General features: G+C 48.6%; 1 protein-coding gene across 2 annotated transcripts in view; it reads right to left on the bottom strand.

The window, feature by feature from the left end:
• Vsig10 (V-set and immunoglobulin domain containing 10) overlaps positions 1-13,822 on the bottom strand; it is a 36,532-nt gene that overhangs the window by 7,366 nt on the left and 15,344 nt on the right. The window contains exons 4-6 of one of the 2 annotated variants that reach the window (XR_001784682.2): positions 12,600-12,874; positions 9,181-9,435; positions 3,629-3,916 (exon numbers count right to left, since the gene is read on the bottom strand). Coding sequence is in view for 1 of the 2 variants with exons in the window: in NM_001033311.3 (NP_001028483.2) it covers positions 3,629-3,916; positions 9,181-9,435; positions 12,575-12,874 (843 nt within the window). In the remaining variant the exon portion in view is untranslated. Of the gene's footprint in view, positions 1-3,628; positions 3,917-9,180; positions 9,436-12,574; positions 12,875-13,822 lie in introns of both variants that reach the window. The other variant, NM_001033311.3, reaches the window with a different exon arrangement.

Below are 13,822 nucleotides of genomic sequence, written 5' to 3'. Positions count from 1 at the left end.
TAAAACCCTAATAAGGCACCTAGCAATTCTCATAATTGAAAACAGTAGGTGTTTAGAGCTATTCCTGGCCTGAAACACGTGACCACGACATCCCGCTGAGAGGACTGTGACAGTCACAAGGGGACAACACCTGAAGTCCTTCCTCATGCAGATGAGGCATCCTTAACATCCCAGGCTGAGTCAACAGAAAGCATCTGCCTTTAGACCCTAGCCATCCCCGAAATATTTATGAGATCCTACCCACAGAGGAATAACGTGCACAAGTTATTTCACCAAAGAGGGACTCAGGGTGCCTGTCATGTAGAGCTGTATCATTCCTGGGAAGAGTTTTCTCACCCAAGACTTTTGAAGCTGGACCTCGACTGGCTCAACCATCCCGGTATCTAAGCCTGACTGCAGCCACTTCCTGCTCGGTGGCCCTGACCTTGGCCCCTAGCTGCCAGCTGCATCTTGCTGCCTGCCACAGACTCTGGGACAGCAGTGGCCTTGAAAGAGGTCCCACAGCCCATCTTGCTCTGGCTTCTCCTTGAGAGCCACAACACTCTGGCTGCTCGGGCCAGGCCAGAGCCCCATGGATCCCCACAGACAGCTCCTGGTATACAAACCAGCACAGGACAGAGCTATTTATTTTCCATGTAGCTCTGGCTATCCTGAAACTCGCTCTACAGACAAGGCTAGCCTGAACTCAGAGATCCTCCCACCTCTGCCTCAAGGTCACCACCACTGCCTGGCCAGGTCAGAAAATTTCGGTACTGCCTACACATAGACAAAAGTGTGAGCCAGGCAGTGGTGGTGCACGCCTTTAATCCCAGCACTTGGGAGGCAGAGGCAGGTGGATTTCTGAGTTCCAGGCCAGCCTGGTCTACAAAGTGAGTTCCAGGACAGTCAGGGCTATACAGAGAAACCCTGTCTCGAAACAACAAAAAACCAAACCAAAACAAAACAAAAAAAAAACCAAACAAAAGTGTGGTATGTTGCATGGTGACACAGGCCTGAAGTCGAAGGATCACACTTTCAAGGCCTGGCCTACAGAGGAAGTTCCAGCCTGGCCAAGGCTACACATATCAAGACCCTGTCTCAAATGGAAAACAGACAGGAGAGGACCTTGATCTAGTCCTAAGAGTGAACAAAGGAAGCAGGGGAAGCAGGAGCTGGCTCAAACCTAGGCAACGAGGGAGGGGCAAAAGGAAGGAAAGAAACTTGATCCAACCGCTCACACTACCCACACAAACCAAGTCTGAATTAAATCCTTAACCAAGGTGGGAGAATGTTAAACCTTCAGAAGAAACAGAAGAAAGCCAGGCATGGTGGCAGACACCTGTAATTCCAAGTACTCTAACAATGCTGACTACTAAATAAATAAATAGAAATAAAATAAAATAAAAAGTATCAGTCAACTCTGCACAACATCGAAGACTCTCTGTGCACTGCAGTGGAAAATACTCGTCCAATTTAATTCTCTCCATTGCATGTGGTTGTGTGAGCGCACTCACGTGTTTGTGCGTGCATGTCATAGCCTGCACGTGGAGGTCAGAGGACACCGGGAGGCAGCCGGATCTCTCAATCCACCATGTGGGTCCCGGAGATCCAACTTAGTCGGTCAGACCTGGCTACTACCCACAGGGCCATCTCGCCAGCCCGAAATTGAATTCTCTGTGTAAAAGCAAGCATGTGTCTGTCTCATTAGGAGGCCGATTTGCTTTCATATTTAAAGAACGGTCAAAGTGCATGTAGATCCCAAAAATGTTTTCCAAAAGAAAAAAGACTGCTTTATGATTTATCATCAGTAAATGTTTCATTTGTGCACCTGGTTTATTATGCATTTTCACACTTGAGGCCCTGGGAAAATGAGAAATGTTGAAGCAGCAGCTCTGGTGTAAAAGAACTGTCCCTTCCTTGTTTGTTTGTTCCCTCCCTCCTTCCCTCTCCCCTCCCTCCCTCCATCTCTCCCTCCCTCCCTCTGTATACCTCCAGTTCCTCATTCGTCCTTTATTGTATGCAGACAGGGTCTGTAGCCTATAGGAGCCTTAAACTCTCTATTTAGCTGAGACGCCCTTACAGATAAGTAGGGAGAATTAAACTTGGGGGTATTTCACACTGCAGGCCACAGAGTGTCTTCAGAGTGAACTGACACTGAGTTTACAGTTGGCATCCCTAGTGGCTTGGAATTACAGGCGTCTGTCACCTTTACAAACCCTCTATGTAGCAGAGCTGACCTCCACACCTCCCGAGTGCTAGGTCTGGAAGCCAGTGCAACCATGCCCAGTTTATGAGTTGAGAGAGAGGGAATCCAGGGTTTTTATGTCTTTTTTTTTTTTTTCTTCCCGAGACAGGGTTTCTCTGTGTAGTCCTGGCTGTCCTGGAACTCACTTTGTAGACCAGGCTGGCCTGGAACTCAGAAATCCTCCTGCCTCTGCCTCCCAAGTGCTGGGATCAAAGGCGTGCGCCACCACCGCCCAGCGGGTTTTTATGTCTTAAAAACTGTCAAGATATAAAAATTTCTAGAATTTCCCCGACCACCATAGGGAGTTCCATATTTGATGTAAGTGGGACAGCAGAGAACTTCCCTGTTATAATTCACTAATTTTACTACACATATGTGTGACCACATATATGCATGCATGTACATATGCATGTTCTAGTACATATCCTTTGATAAGTAGGTGTAATTTTTTAAAAGCCTTTTCAATTATATATGTATATATGTACATATATGTGTATATATGTGTGTATATATATGTATGTATATATATGTGTACACACACACACACACACACACACACACATACACACTCACACTGTAGCTATTTTCAGACACACCAGAAGAGGGCATCAGATCCCATTACAGATGGTTGTGAGTCACCATGTGGTGCTGAAGGAAAATGAGATTTTGTAACTTGTGATTCATGTAAAAGAGCTGTCTATGAGACTGCGGCCTGGGGCCGAGAACAAAGCAGAACAGTCAGGGCTGTTGTTAAGACATTCCTAAGAACAACTTGACTGTAAAAATGAAAAAATGCAAGGACGCAGGCAAGGCTATCTTGTCTGAGTCAACACCATCTGGCCAGAACCTCTCCTCTGTCTACTGCCCCATGACGCCGGGTAAAGTCATACATCAACTGGTTGCTATGTGAACAAAGATAAGCCCCTTACCCCATAAAAACCCCTAGCTTTCGAGCCTCATGGCCGACATCCATTATCTCCTGTGTGGGATGCATGTTGGTCCGGAGCTCCGTAATTAAACGTCCTCATGTAATTACATTAGGATGGTCCTTCGTGATTTTTTGGGTGCACGATGAATCGGGAATTGGGTGGGGGTTTCCCCACTAGGTTCTAAAAGTGCCAGGATTTGAACTCAGGACCTCTGGGAGAGCAGTCAGTGCTCTTAACCGCTGAGCCATCTCTCTAGCCCCAAGGTGTAATTTTTTTTTTTTTTTATGTCCTAGGCATATATTGGCGCTCCCAAGTTAGACACTAATGTTCTCAGGCACTCTCTCAAACCACAGGCAAGTGATATACCATCTTCAGTTGACCATGGCCCATGAAGGGAGGCCCCAAAGCCACCTCCCCTCAATGATGCCAGGTGCTCTAAAGGCTCTTAACCTTTGGGGCCACCCAGAGGACCTACCTTTCACACTCAACCAGATGTTTGTTGCCCTCACCCCCACGAGGTTCTCGGCCTGGCAATAGTAAAAGCCTTCATCCAGGTCCTGTGAGCAGTTGTGGATGGTGAGAGAGGAGCTTTGGCCCTGCTGGGTGATGATGTAGTGGCTGCTGGGCTGGATGGCGGGCTGCGTGAGGTTCCTCAGCCACTGGATCCTCGCAGGTGGGTTGGCTCCTGACACTTCGCAGGTGAGAGTCACGTTGCCCCCCACGAAGCAAGTTCTCATGGGCTGAGACGGCAGTAAGGGGCTCGCTGGTGGTCGGAGGTGGGGAGACAGAGACAAATGTTTCAGGAAGAGTCAAGCTGGGGTCCACCCTTTCCCAACAAACCAAACCAAACCAAAAAACCCAATGCTTGTAATCCCCACAGGTGCTGGTCCTCCGGAACATAGCTTAATGCCTATCAAATACTTACTGTGCACAAGAAACTATATGCAAATGAGCCCAACTCACTCTCAAAGGAACCTTGACATTATTCCCATTTTACAGAGAAGGAAACTGAGGCACAAGGAAAGCCAAGTGAGTTTCTCAGTTAGGACACAGAGTGACTGCCTGTCTCACTTTTCCTAGGACTAAGAAGACACCGGGGATGGGAGGCTTTCCACCGAACACTGTTACACTGCTGGGTGAAAACCAAATAGGCTGATGATCGGGGACCCTTAGACTCAAGCACCAGGCCCTGTCACTCAGCGAGTTACACATCTATGTCAAAGTGTAAGGGTCAGTGAGAGGGCTTAGTGAGTAAAGGGGCTTGTGGCCACGCCCGAGGTCCTGAGCTGGATCCCCGAGACACACATGGCAGGAAAAAGAGAAGTTACAACAGAAAAATTATCTTCTGACATGAGGACATACAAATACACATAGACAGACAGACAGACAGACAGACAAGAATACAAGTACGCCGACCATGTCAAACACTGACACACACAGGCCAACAAGGACCAATGGCTTAAAGGCATGTTCTAGGACTGTGAACAGACAGTCCTATGACATAAGTTCTATGACTTTATGGGGCTGATAAGTTGGGGTGTTAATAAAACTGGCTCCTTTTGCATGCTCCAGGGAGACCATGCCTTACAGGTGGTTCCTTCGGTTTTTGGTTTTTTGTTTTGTTTTTTGTTTTCTTTTTTTTTTTGAGGCAGGTTTCGTGCAGCTTAGGCTGCCCTTTGAACTTGCTACGTAGCTGAGGCTGGCCTTGAACTCCTGAGCCTCCTTGCCTCCACACTCAGATTTCCTTCTTTTTTGAGTATATGTTTTTATTATTACATGTGTGTGGGGCACACAGGGGTCGGGGTGGGTATGTGCCCAGGTGCGGGTGCCCTCACAGGTCAGATGCATGAGGTCCCTCTGGGACTAGCTTTGTAAACCGCCTGGAAACTGGAACCTTGGTTCTTCATTGAGCTTGAAAAGTTCCTTCACTGCTGAGCCATCTCTCTAGCCCCTCCTTTTCTCCATCTTGGTTTTGTTTGAGACAGGGTCTCACTATGTAGCCCAGGCTAGTCTGAAAGTTAACCATCTAGGGCAAGCTAGCCTGGAACTCACAGATACTACCTACCTGTCTCTGCCTCACAAATGGCGGGATTTACAAGCGTGTGCCATCATACTGACATTTTCTCCGGACCCTTGGCTCCACACCCCGCCTCCCATCCCTTTAATATCTTCTTTCAGTGATCCCATTACCCACTGATTCTAGCCTCCCATTCCCCTCTTATAAGGACATACAGGATGACACTGGGACCAGCTGATAATGCAGAATAAAGTACACAGGCTCTAGGGACCAAGACCCAGCCTTCTACAGTGGAGCACTATTCCTATCTACTACAGAGCTGCCCGGGATGATTTACAATACAGTGCTGTGGTCTCCTGCCGCGAGGCTATTTCTGCTGAACACTCCTAGCTTGAGGAGACAGGGAAGGTCAGAAGCTCAGTCAGTTACAGCGTCACAGTCTCTCTACTTGGGTCACCCGAGCTGTGTGCCCTTGAGCAACCCCTCATCTTCCTGCTAGAAGCCCCAGTAAGCTCAGTTGATGACCAAGCTTATCTTTGGATCTTCTCTTTGGTCCGACACCAGGGCCCTAGCTGGGGTGAAGAGATGCTTGTGTTTGTCTTTCCAAGGAAACCCACAGAACACTATGGAGTCATCTGACTTGAGTCAGATGAGAGAGGCACCGAAGGCCCGGAAGTGATCCATCTGTCCTCAGCCCGAGAACCTCTCTCTCTGAGGCATTCTCTTCCGGGATGGGCTAGGACAGTGGGTCTCAACCTTCTTAATTCGTGGACCCTTTATTACCCTTCCTCACGTTGTGGTGACCCCCAACCATAAAATTATTTTCATTATAATTATAATGTAAAACAGGATGCCTGATATTCTGGATATGTGACCCACAGAAGGGTGGAGACCCACAGGTTGAGAACCGCAGGGCTAGGAAGAAACCTGGAATGGTTTTCCACACTGTGACTCTCTGGGGTCCGGCCTGGTAAAATGGAACCACCTGGTAAAATGGTCCCAAAGGAGAAGCTAGGGTGTCAGACCTGGCATCCTGGGAAGAGAGGAGGAAGAGGGAAGAGGAAAGGAGAAGGGAAGTGGAGCAAAAGGGTATGTAGAGCCTCCAAGTTGGGTGAAAAGGTCAGATCAACAGAAGAGAACTGCCTAAGTCTGAAGGTGCTTGGGACCCTCAGGAAAGATATCCTTCCCTCCCTGTCTATGGGAAACCTGGATCTCCTTCTGGGTCCTGAAGCCAGTGGCAATCCTCATAGGTATGCTGATATTTTGGGACTCAAACCAGAGTTTCAGAAATGGCTGCTTTTTCCTTAAATGTGCCCCCCCACACCCCAAGACTTTTCCCTAGCCCCCAAATGGAGGTCACACTCGTGACTAGACTGGACAAGCAGGGCACACTCACTTGTCATCACCCACGGGGCTGAAGAGATGGCTGAGAACAGTTAAGAGCTCTGCTGGCTAATTCTACATGAACTTTTGACACAAGCTGGAGTCACAGGAAAGGTAGGAGGAGCCCCTGTAAGATGGGGTGGTGTCTTAGTTTCTATTCCAGCACAAACATTATGACCAAGAAGTAAGTTGGGGAGGAAAGGGTTTATTCGGCTTCCACTTTCCACATTACTATTCATCACCAAAGGAAGTCAGGACTGGAACTCAAGCAGGTCAGGAAGCAGGAGCTGATGCAGAGGCCATGGAGGGATGTGACTTACTGGCTTGCTTCCCCTGGCTTGCTCAGCCTGCTCTCTCTCTCTCTCTCTCTTTTTAAGATTTATTTATTTATGTAAGTACACTGTAGCTATCTTCAGACACACCAGAAGAGGGCATCAGATCTTGTTACAGATGGTTGTAAGCCACCATGTGGTTGCTGGGATTTGAACTCAGGACCTTTGAAAGAACAGTCAGTGCTCTTAACCGCTGAGCCACCTCTCCAGCCCCCAGCCTGCTCTCTTATAGGATCCAAGACTACCAGCCCAAGGATGGCACCACCCTCAATGGGCCCTCCCCCCTTGATCACTAATTGAGAAAATGCCCCACAGCTGGATCTCATGGAGGTACTTCCGCAGCTGAAGCTCCTTTCTCGGTGATAACTCCAGCCTGTGTCAAGTTGACACACAAAACCAGCCAGTACAGGTGGCATGCTATACATGTCTGCAGAGCATTTTCTTAGTGATTGACGGGGCAGAGGGCCCCGCCCATTGTGGGTGGAGCCATCCCTAGGCTAGTGGTCTTGGGTTCTATGAGAAAGAAGGCTGAGCAAGCCATGGCGAGCAAACCAGTAAGCAGCACCCCTCCATGGTTTCTGCATCAACTCCTGCCTCGAGGTTCCTCCCTTCAAGAATTCAATGTCCTGAATTCCTTCCATGATCAACAGTCATGTGGAAGTGTAAGGCAAATAAACTCTTTGACTTTGGTCATGGTGTCTCACCACAGTCATAGAAACCCTAACCAAGACAAGTCATTTATATTCTTGCATAGGACATGGGTACCGTTCCCAGTACCCACATGGCAACTTACAACATCTCTAACTCTTCTTCCAGGGGGATCCAAGGCCCTCTTCTGACCTCCAAGGGTACTGGGTACTCATGTGGTGCACAGACACACAGGTCCAACAGCCACATACACAAACTGTCACACACACTTGAGCAGCATGGCACATATCCATTCAAGAGATTATATGAGCAGAAGTAGCAGGCAAGGATGGGAAGAAAGGCTCGCAAAGACATGGGGCCTGTGGAGATCCTCAAGTGAACACGGATTTGAGGGCCTTCATATGATGGGCAACCAGGGTGGCCCTTTAGGAATTCTTCAACAAACTGACCTGCAGGCCACTTTGAGATGGCTGCAATGGACCACAGTGGTTCTTTGTCTGTGGTCCTATTATTTTGAAGACTGAGGTTAAAGGGTCACTTGAGCCTAGGAACTCAGAACCAACCTAGCGATCTAGTAAGCTGCCCCCCCCACACACTTTGTGGGGGTACAGTGGGAGACAGGCATAGAGTTTGTGGCCTTGCTGAAGGTGAACAAGTAATATTCTGCCATCAGCCCTAATTTCTTTTCTCTCTCTCAAGAGACAGGATCTTGGGCTCTGGGATGTCAGCAGCAAGGGGGACATCCAACTATTTACCATGTGAGACAGGACTATATGTCCAGTGAGATCTAGGGTCTCATCTCCGGCACAAAACCAAGAAGGCAGACCAAGTGACTCCGGAGGCTCGGTCCTACAAAGGGATACTTCTTCTGCCTGGCTCACGCCCCTCTTGCATCACTGGCTCTCAGGAAAGTGGATCACCATGCTGGGAGCATGGGTCCACAGGAAGACACTCTGGCAGCCCCACAGAGGGCTGTACCTTGTGGGAAGGAGACAGCTCACCAGTCATGTGCATGAGCACCTAGGAAGAGTATCTTTCATGATTTCATTTTTTTTGTTTTGTTTTGTTTTTCGAGACAGGGTTGCCCTGGCTGTCCTGGAACTCACTCTGTAGACCAGGCTGGCTTCAAACCCAGAAATTCACCTTCTTCTGCCTCCCAAGGGCTAGGATTAAAGGCGTGCACCACTGCCTAGCTCTTTCATGATTTTAGCACCCCAACTTATAAGTCTTCTGGCTGAGATCCCACCCCCCAACTCTTCACATTCTTTCAAAGAGACACACAATTGCACCCTACCAGAAAAACCTCAGGCAAACAGTGTTTAAGCTACCAAGTTTCCGGGGGAAGGGATCCTCTGTTAGATAATAAAGAGGACACACGGAGGCGTCCTATCTGTCCTGATCAGCATGCCAGGCTGAGTGACTGAAACGGAGGGCACAGGCACACAGCCAGTGTCTGCTGAGATAAAGACCCTGAGGCGGGCATCTTTAAACATGGAAGGCAATAGCCGTGAAGCACAAGGAGAAGTGAGAGGAATTCTGGGTACTCCAATATCGACTTTCTCTCCCAGGACTAAAAATCAAACGGTTCTTTGAGAAGAAAGGCAAGCAGGTGAACCCCAACCCCTGGACAAAGCAAGCCAGACTCACAGAGCTTTACCACACAGCTGGCTCCAGACTCAGGTCCCAGTATGTGGTTCCCAACGCATTTGAACTTCTTGCCCTCCAACAGCTGCGCCGGGCTCAGTGTTTGCAGCTTTGAGTTCCCCATGATCGTTCCTCCAGGTTCCTCGGTCCACAAGAAGGTCGGGTCAGGGTAGCCCCCGTCCCAGTTACAGGCGAGTTCCAGGGTAGTCGATTCTGAAGACACCTCCACTGAGCACTGAGGAGCTGACGGAGGGGGCCCTGCAAAAGAGTGGAGGAGAACGTGGTTCATCTCAGACTATGAGTCACACAGCAGGGTGTGTGTGTGTGTGTGTGTGTGTGGTGGGGATGTTTCTGTCTGTCTGAGTGTGTCTGTGTGTCTATCTATATGTGTGTGGGATATTTCTGTATGTCTATGTCTATATGTCTGTGCCTGTTTGTGTGTCTGTCTGTGTATGCTTGTGTCTATATGTGTCTGTATATGTATCTGTCTGTGTCTATGTCTGTATATGTATGTCTGCTTGTATATCTGTGTATCTGTCTGCCCGTATATCTGTGTGTCCGTCTGCCTGTGTATCTGTGTGTGTCTCTGTGTGTGTGTGCTACAGAACCAGGGTCTCAGAGAGCCATTAAGGCCACCTAATCTACCTTCAGAAAGTCCCTATCAGGTTAAGAGGGGGTGGGGTGGGGTGTAGCTCAAATAGTACATGGCTTGCCTAACACGCAGAATGCCATGTCAGTCCCCAGCACCCCATAAAATGGTTGTGGTGGTAATACTAATACTAATATTAATATTCATCTGTAATACTCATATTGAGGAGGCAGAGGCAGGAGGATTAGGAGCTCCTGGTTATCTTTGGCTGCTTATCGAGCTCAAGGTTAGCCTGGGATACAGAGACACAGTTGAAGAGGAGGAGGAGGAGGAGGAGGAGGAGGAAGAGGACACACCAGAGAGTGTCAGATGGCTCAGTGAGTTAACAATATTCTCCATGAGAGGCTTACCACCCAACTCTAATGCCTGCAGCCCACACTGAAAGCAGAGAACCAACTCCCACAAGTTAGCCTCTGACTTCCACCCACCTGTTTATCATACACTTGCAAAGTTAGTTTATAAAAAATCCTGAGACTGGTGGTGGCGGCACACACCTTTAATCCCAGCTCCCAGAAGGCAGAGGCAAGTGGATCTCTGAGTTTGAGGCCAGCCTGGTTTACAGAGAGAGTTCCACCGCACAGCTGGAGCTGCACAGAGAGACCCTGTCTCAAAAAGACAAAGCAACAACTACAAAGAATTAACTAGGACCAAAAGGCATCTGAGGTAAGAACACAGTGAGATGGAGAAATGGCTTGGTGGTTAAGGACACTGGCTGCTCTTGCGGAGGACCAGGGTTCGATTCCCAGCACCCACATGGTAGCTGACAACCATCAGTAATTCTAGTTTCAGGGGATCTAGGGCCCTCTTCTGGCCCTTCTGGGCAGCAGGCACACAGTGCAATTATATAGAGGCAGGCAAGCTATAAAAAAGAAAAAAACAGAAGAGTCAGTAGACAGAGGGGCTGGTGAGATGGCTCAGCAGGCAAAGGTGCTTGTGGCTAAGCCTGACCTCTGAATTTGATCCCTGGAATACCTCTGACTTCTACGTGGCACACATGTGCCCTTACCAATGCACACAAAAAATAGGGGCTGGGCAGATGGCTCAGAGGTTATGAGCACTGACTGCTCTTCTGAAGATCCCGAGTTCAAATCCCAGAAACCACATGGTGACTTACAACCATCTGTAATGGGATCTGATGCCCTCTTCGGGGATATTTGAAGACAGCTACAGTGTACTTACACATATTAAATAAACAAATCTTTAAAAATAAATAAATACATATGACAAAGGGGAAAGAAACTTCCAGAATAGGCAAACCCAGGGATCAGGGCTGTTGGAGCTGTCGAGCAAAGTGCCGAGTGGCTACCCCATGGATGAAGCACTCCTCTGCAATTAGCTCTAGGTTCTGACATCCCCAGTCTGGAACTGCTGTTAGGTGGTAGAAACCATAAGAAATGGGACCTTAGTTAGGGGTTTTGGGTCATCGAAGGGGATTGTGGGACCCAAGCCACTTCCTCTTCCGTCTCTCTCTTGCGCCCAACTGTGAAGGGAACGGGTCCCTTTGCCACCGGCCCAAAGCAACAAGGCCAACCAGTCACAGATGGGAACCCTTACAACTGTGAGGTCAAAGAGACCTTTCCTTTCCTTAAGTTGATTGTGTCCGGCCATTGATTAGTGTACCCAAAATAGTACAGATGATTAAACACCATTGCCAAGGTACTAAACACTAAAAAGTCGTACCTCTGTGTGTGCACACGTGCATGTGTAGGCATGTGTGCACATGTGTGCACGTGTGGGGAGTGTACCTGCATGTCCGTGTGCATGTGTGTGCGTGAGCGTGCACATGTGTATGCAGGTGCATGTGGAGGCCGGGGTCAACCTTGGCTGCTGTTCCTCAGGGATCTTCTACCTCATTATCTGACACAGGGCCTCACTGGCCTGGAACTCGTCCAGTCAGCTAGGCTGGCTGGCTAGTGAGCCCCAGTGATCCTCTGCCTTTGCCTCCTCAGCTTAGGGGTACAGATACAGGTTGTCATGTCCTGTTTTTAACATGGGTGCTAGGGACTAAACTCTGTTTTTCACGCCTGTGGGGCAAACACTTTACCAATAGCTGCCTTCACACCCCCACCCTACCCCACCCCAGTTCTCTTTTTTCTTTTTTTTTTTTTTTTTTTTTTTTTTTTTTGGTGACAGTTATTTCATAGCAAAAACTGGCCAAAGACTCATGATGGTCCTCCTGCCTCAGCTTTCCAAAAGATAGAACTACAGGGATGAGCCACCATGACCAGTTTTTGTATACCTTGAAAGGTTAATACAAAAAAAAGAACAAACAGAAAGGTTAATACTTTCCCAAAGTTAAAAATAAATGTATTTATACATATAAAATTATAAATGAATAAGAAAATCATTAAATTAATAAACTACAAATTTATTTATAATTTTATAAATTATATAAATAATATAAAATTATTAAATGTATAGAAGTTCTGTATTCGTCTCCTTCTACAGCTTAGAGGGCTCTGCTACGTTCCAGATAAAACATGCTCTAGAAAGGATAAACCTCGCCTGACAGTCCACATATGTGCACATATATTGAAGAAGGCAATGAAGCATGTTAAGATCTGGGCACGGGTATGCAACAGAATATTATACAGCCCTGAAAAGCAACAGGGCACTAAAACGCACTGCGGGACCACAGAGTAGAGGCAACCGTGCGAGGCAGAAGAAAGCAGTGTTAAGCTCAAAGGAAGACAGGAAGACGCACAGATGCACAAACGCGGTTCAAGGAGGGGCGTGCTGCTTACGCACAGTAGACCAGGAGCTCGGTGGTCACCTTTCGCTGTCTCCCGCTGAGCACGTTGGTGGCTGAGCACGTGTAGTTGCCTTGGAGGTTTTGGGACATGAGCATCAGCGTGAAGCTGTTGGCCGACAGGTTCTTTCCAAGGAACTCCGGGATGCTGTGGGTCTGGATCCACCACTCCACCTCGGGCGGAGGCTGCGCGGCACTGCAGCAGTTGAAGTCCACCTGGGAGCCCCTGGCTGCGTACAGCGTGCCGTTGGGGAGGGTGCCAGTGGCTGAGATGTTAACTTCCACGTAGGCAGGGCCACCTGGGAATGACAGGGGAGGGAGGATGGGGAAGAATGGACATGGTAGGGTTCGAGCGCCACCACTGCGCTAAGGGAACCAGACACCAAGAACAGTCTATGGTCACACCCTCTGTGCCAAAGCTGTGCAAGGTTCCAAGGATCTCTGCTCACTTGATCTTGGACAGTTAAACGGAATTGGCTGAAGATAGGTGAGTACTTCCTTTTAAAAAAAAAAAATCCCTTTCCAGGCTGGAGAGATGGCTCAGTGGGTAAGAGCACTGACTGCTCTCCCAGAGGTCCTGAGTTCAAATCCCAGCATAACCATCAGTAATGGGATCTGATGCCCTCTTCTGATGTATCTAAAGACAGCTACAGCATACTCATATACATAAAAGAAATAAATAATTCTTAAAAAGATACTTTCCACTTTGTGTGTGTGTGTGCGTGTGTGCGTGTGTGTATGTGTGTGTGTGTGTGCGTGTGTGTATGTGTGTGCGTGTGTGCGTGTGTGTATGTGTGTGTGTGTGTGTGTGTGTGTGTGTGCGCGCGCGCACGCGCGCCTGTGTGTAACAGGCTCTCGTGTAACCCAGGCTGGCCTCAAACTGAAGCTGGGGATGACCCTGAGCTTCTGATCCCCCTGCCTCCACCTTCCGAGTGGACGTCACAGGCATGTGATTTATAACTGGTTTATTTAAGTGGCGCTGTGTAGCTTCACGATGCTAGGTAAGCACTCTACAACCGAGCTATAGCCCCAGCTAAACCCCGAAGAGCTTCCAGGCTGCCTGTGGCCATTTCCCAAGAGCTGGCACCGAAATGCTACACGGGCTGGGCAACCTCTTAGAGGTTAAGAACTTGCTGCTCTTTCACAGGACCAGAGGGGCGTTCCCAGGACCCATGTCCAGGGGCTCACAATTGGCTCCAGCTCCAGGGGAGCGACAGTGTCCTCTGGGTACCTGAATACATGCATAT

This window comes from Mus musculus, chromosome 5 (assembly GCF_000001635.26).
Source record: "Mus musculus strain C57BL/6J chromosome 5, GRCm38.p6 C57BL/6J".
Taxonomy (NCBI): Eukaryota; Metazoa; Chordata; class Mammalia; order Rodentia; family Muridae; genus Mus; species Mus musculus.
This window is presented reverse-complemented; position numbering and strand designations above follow the sequence as displayed.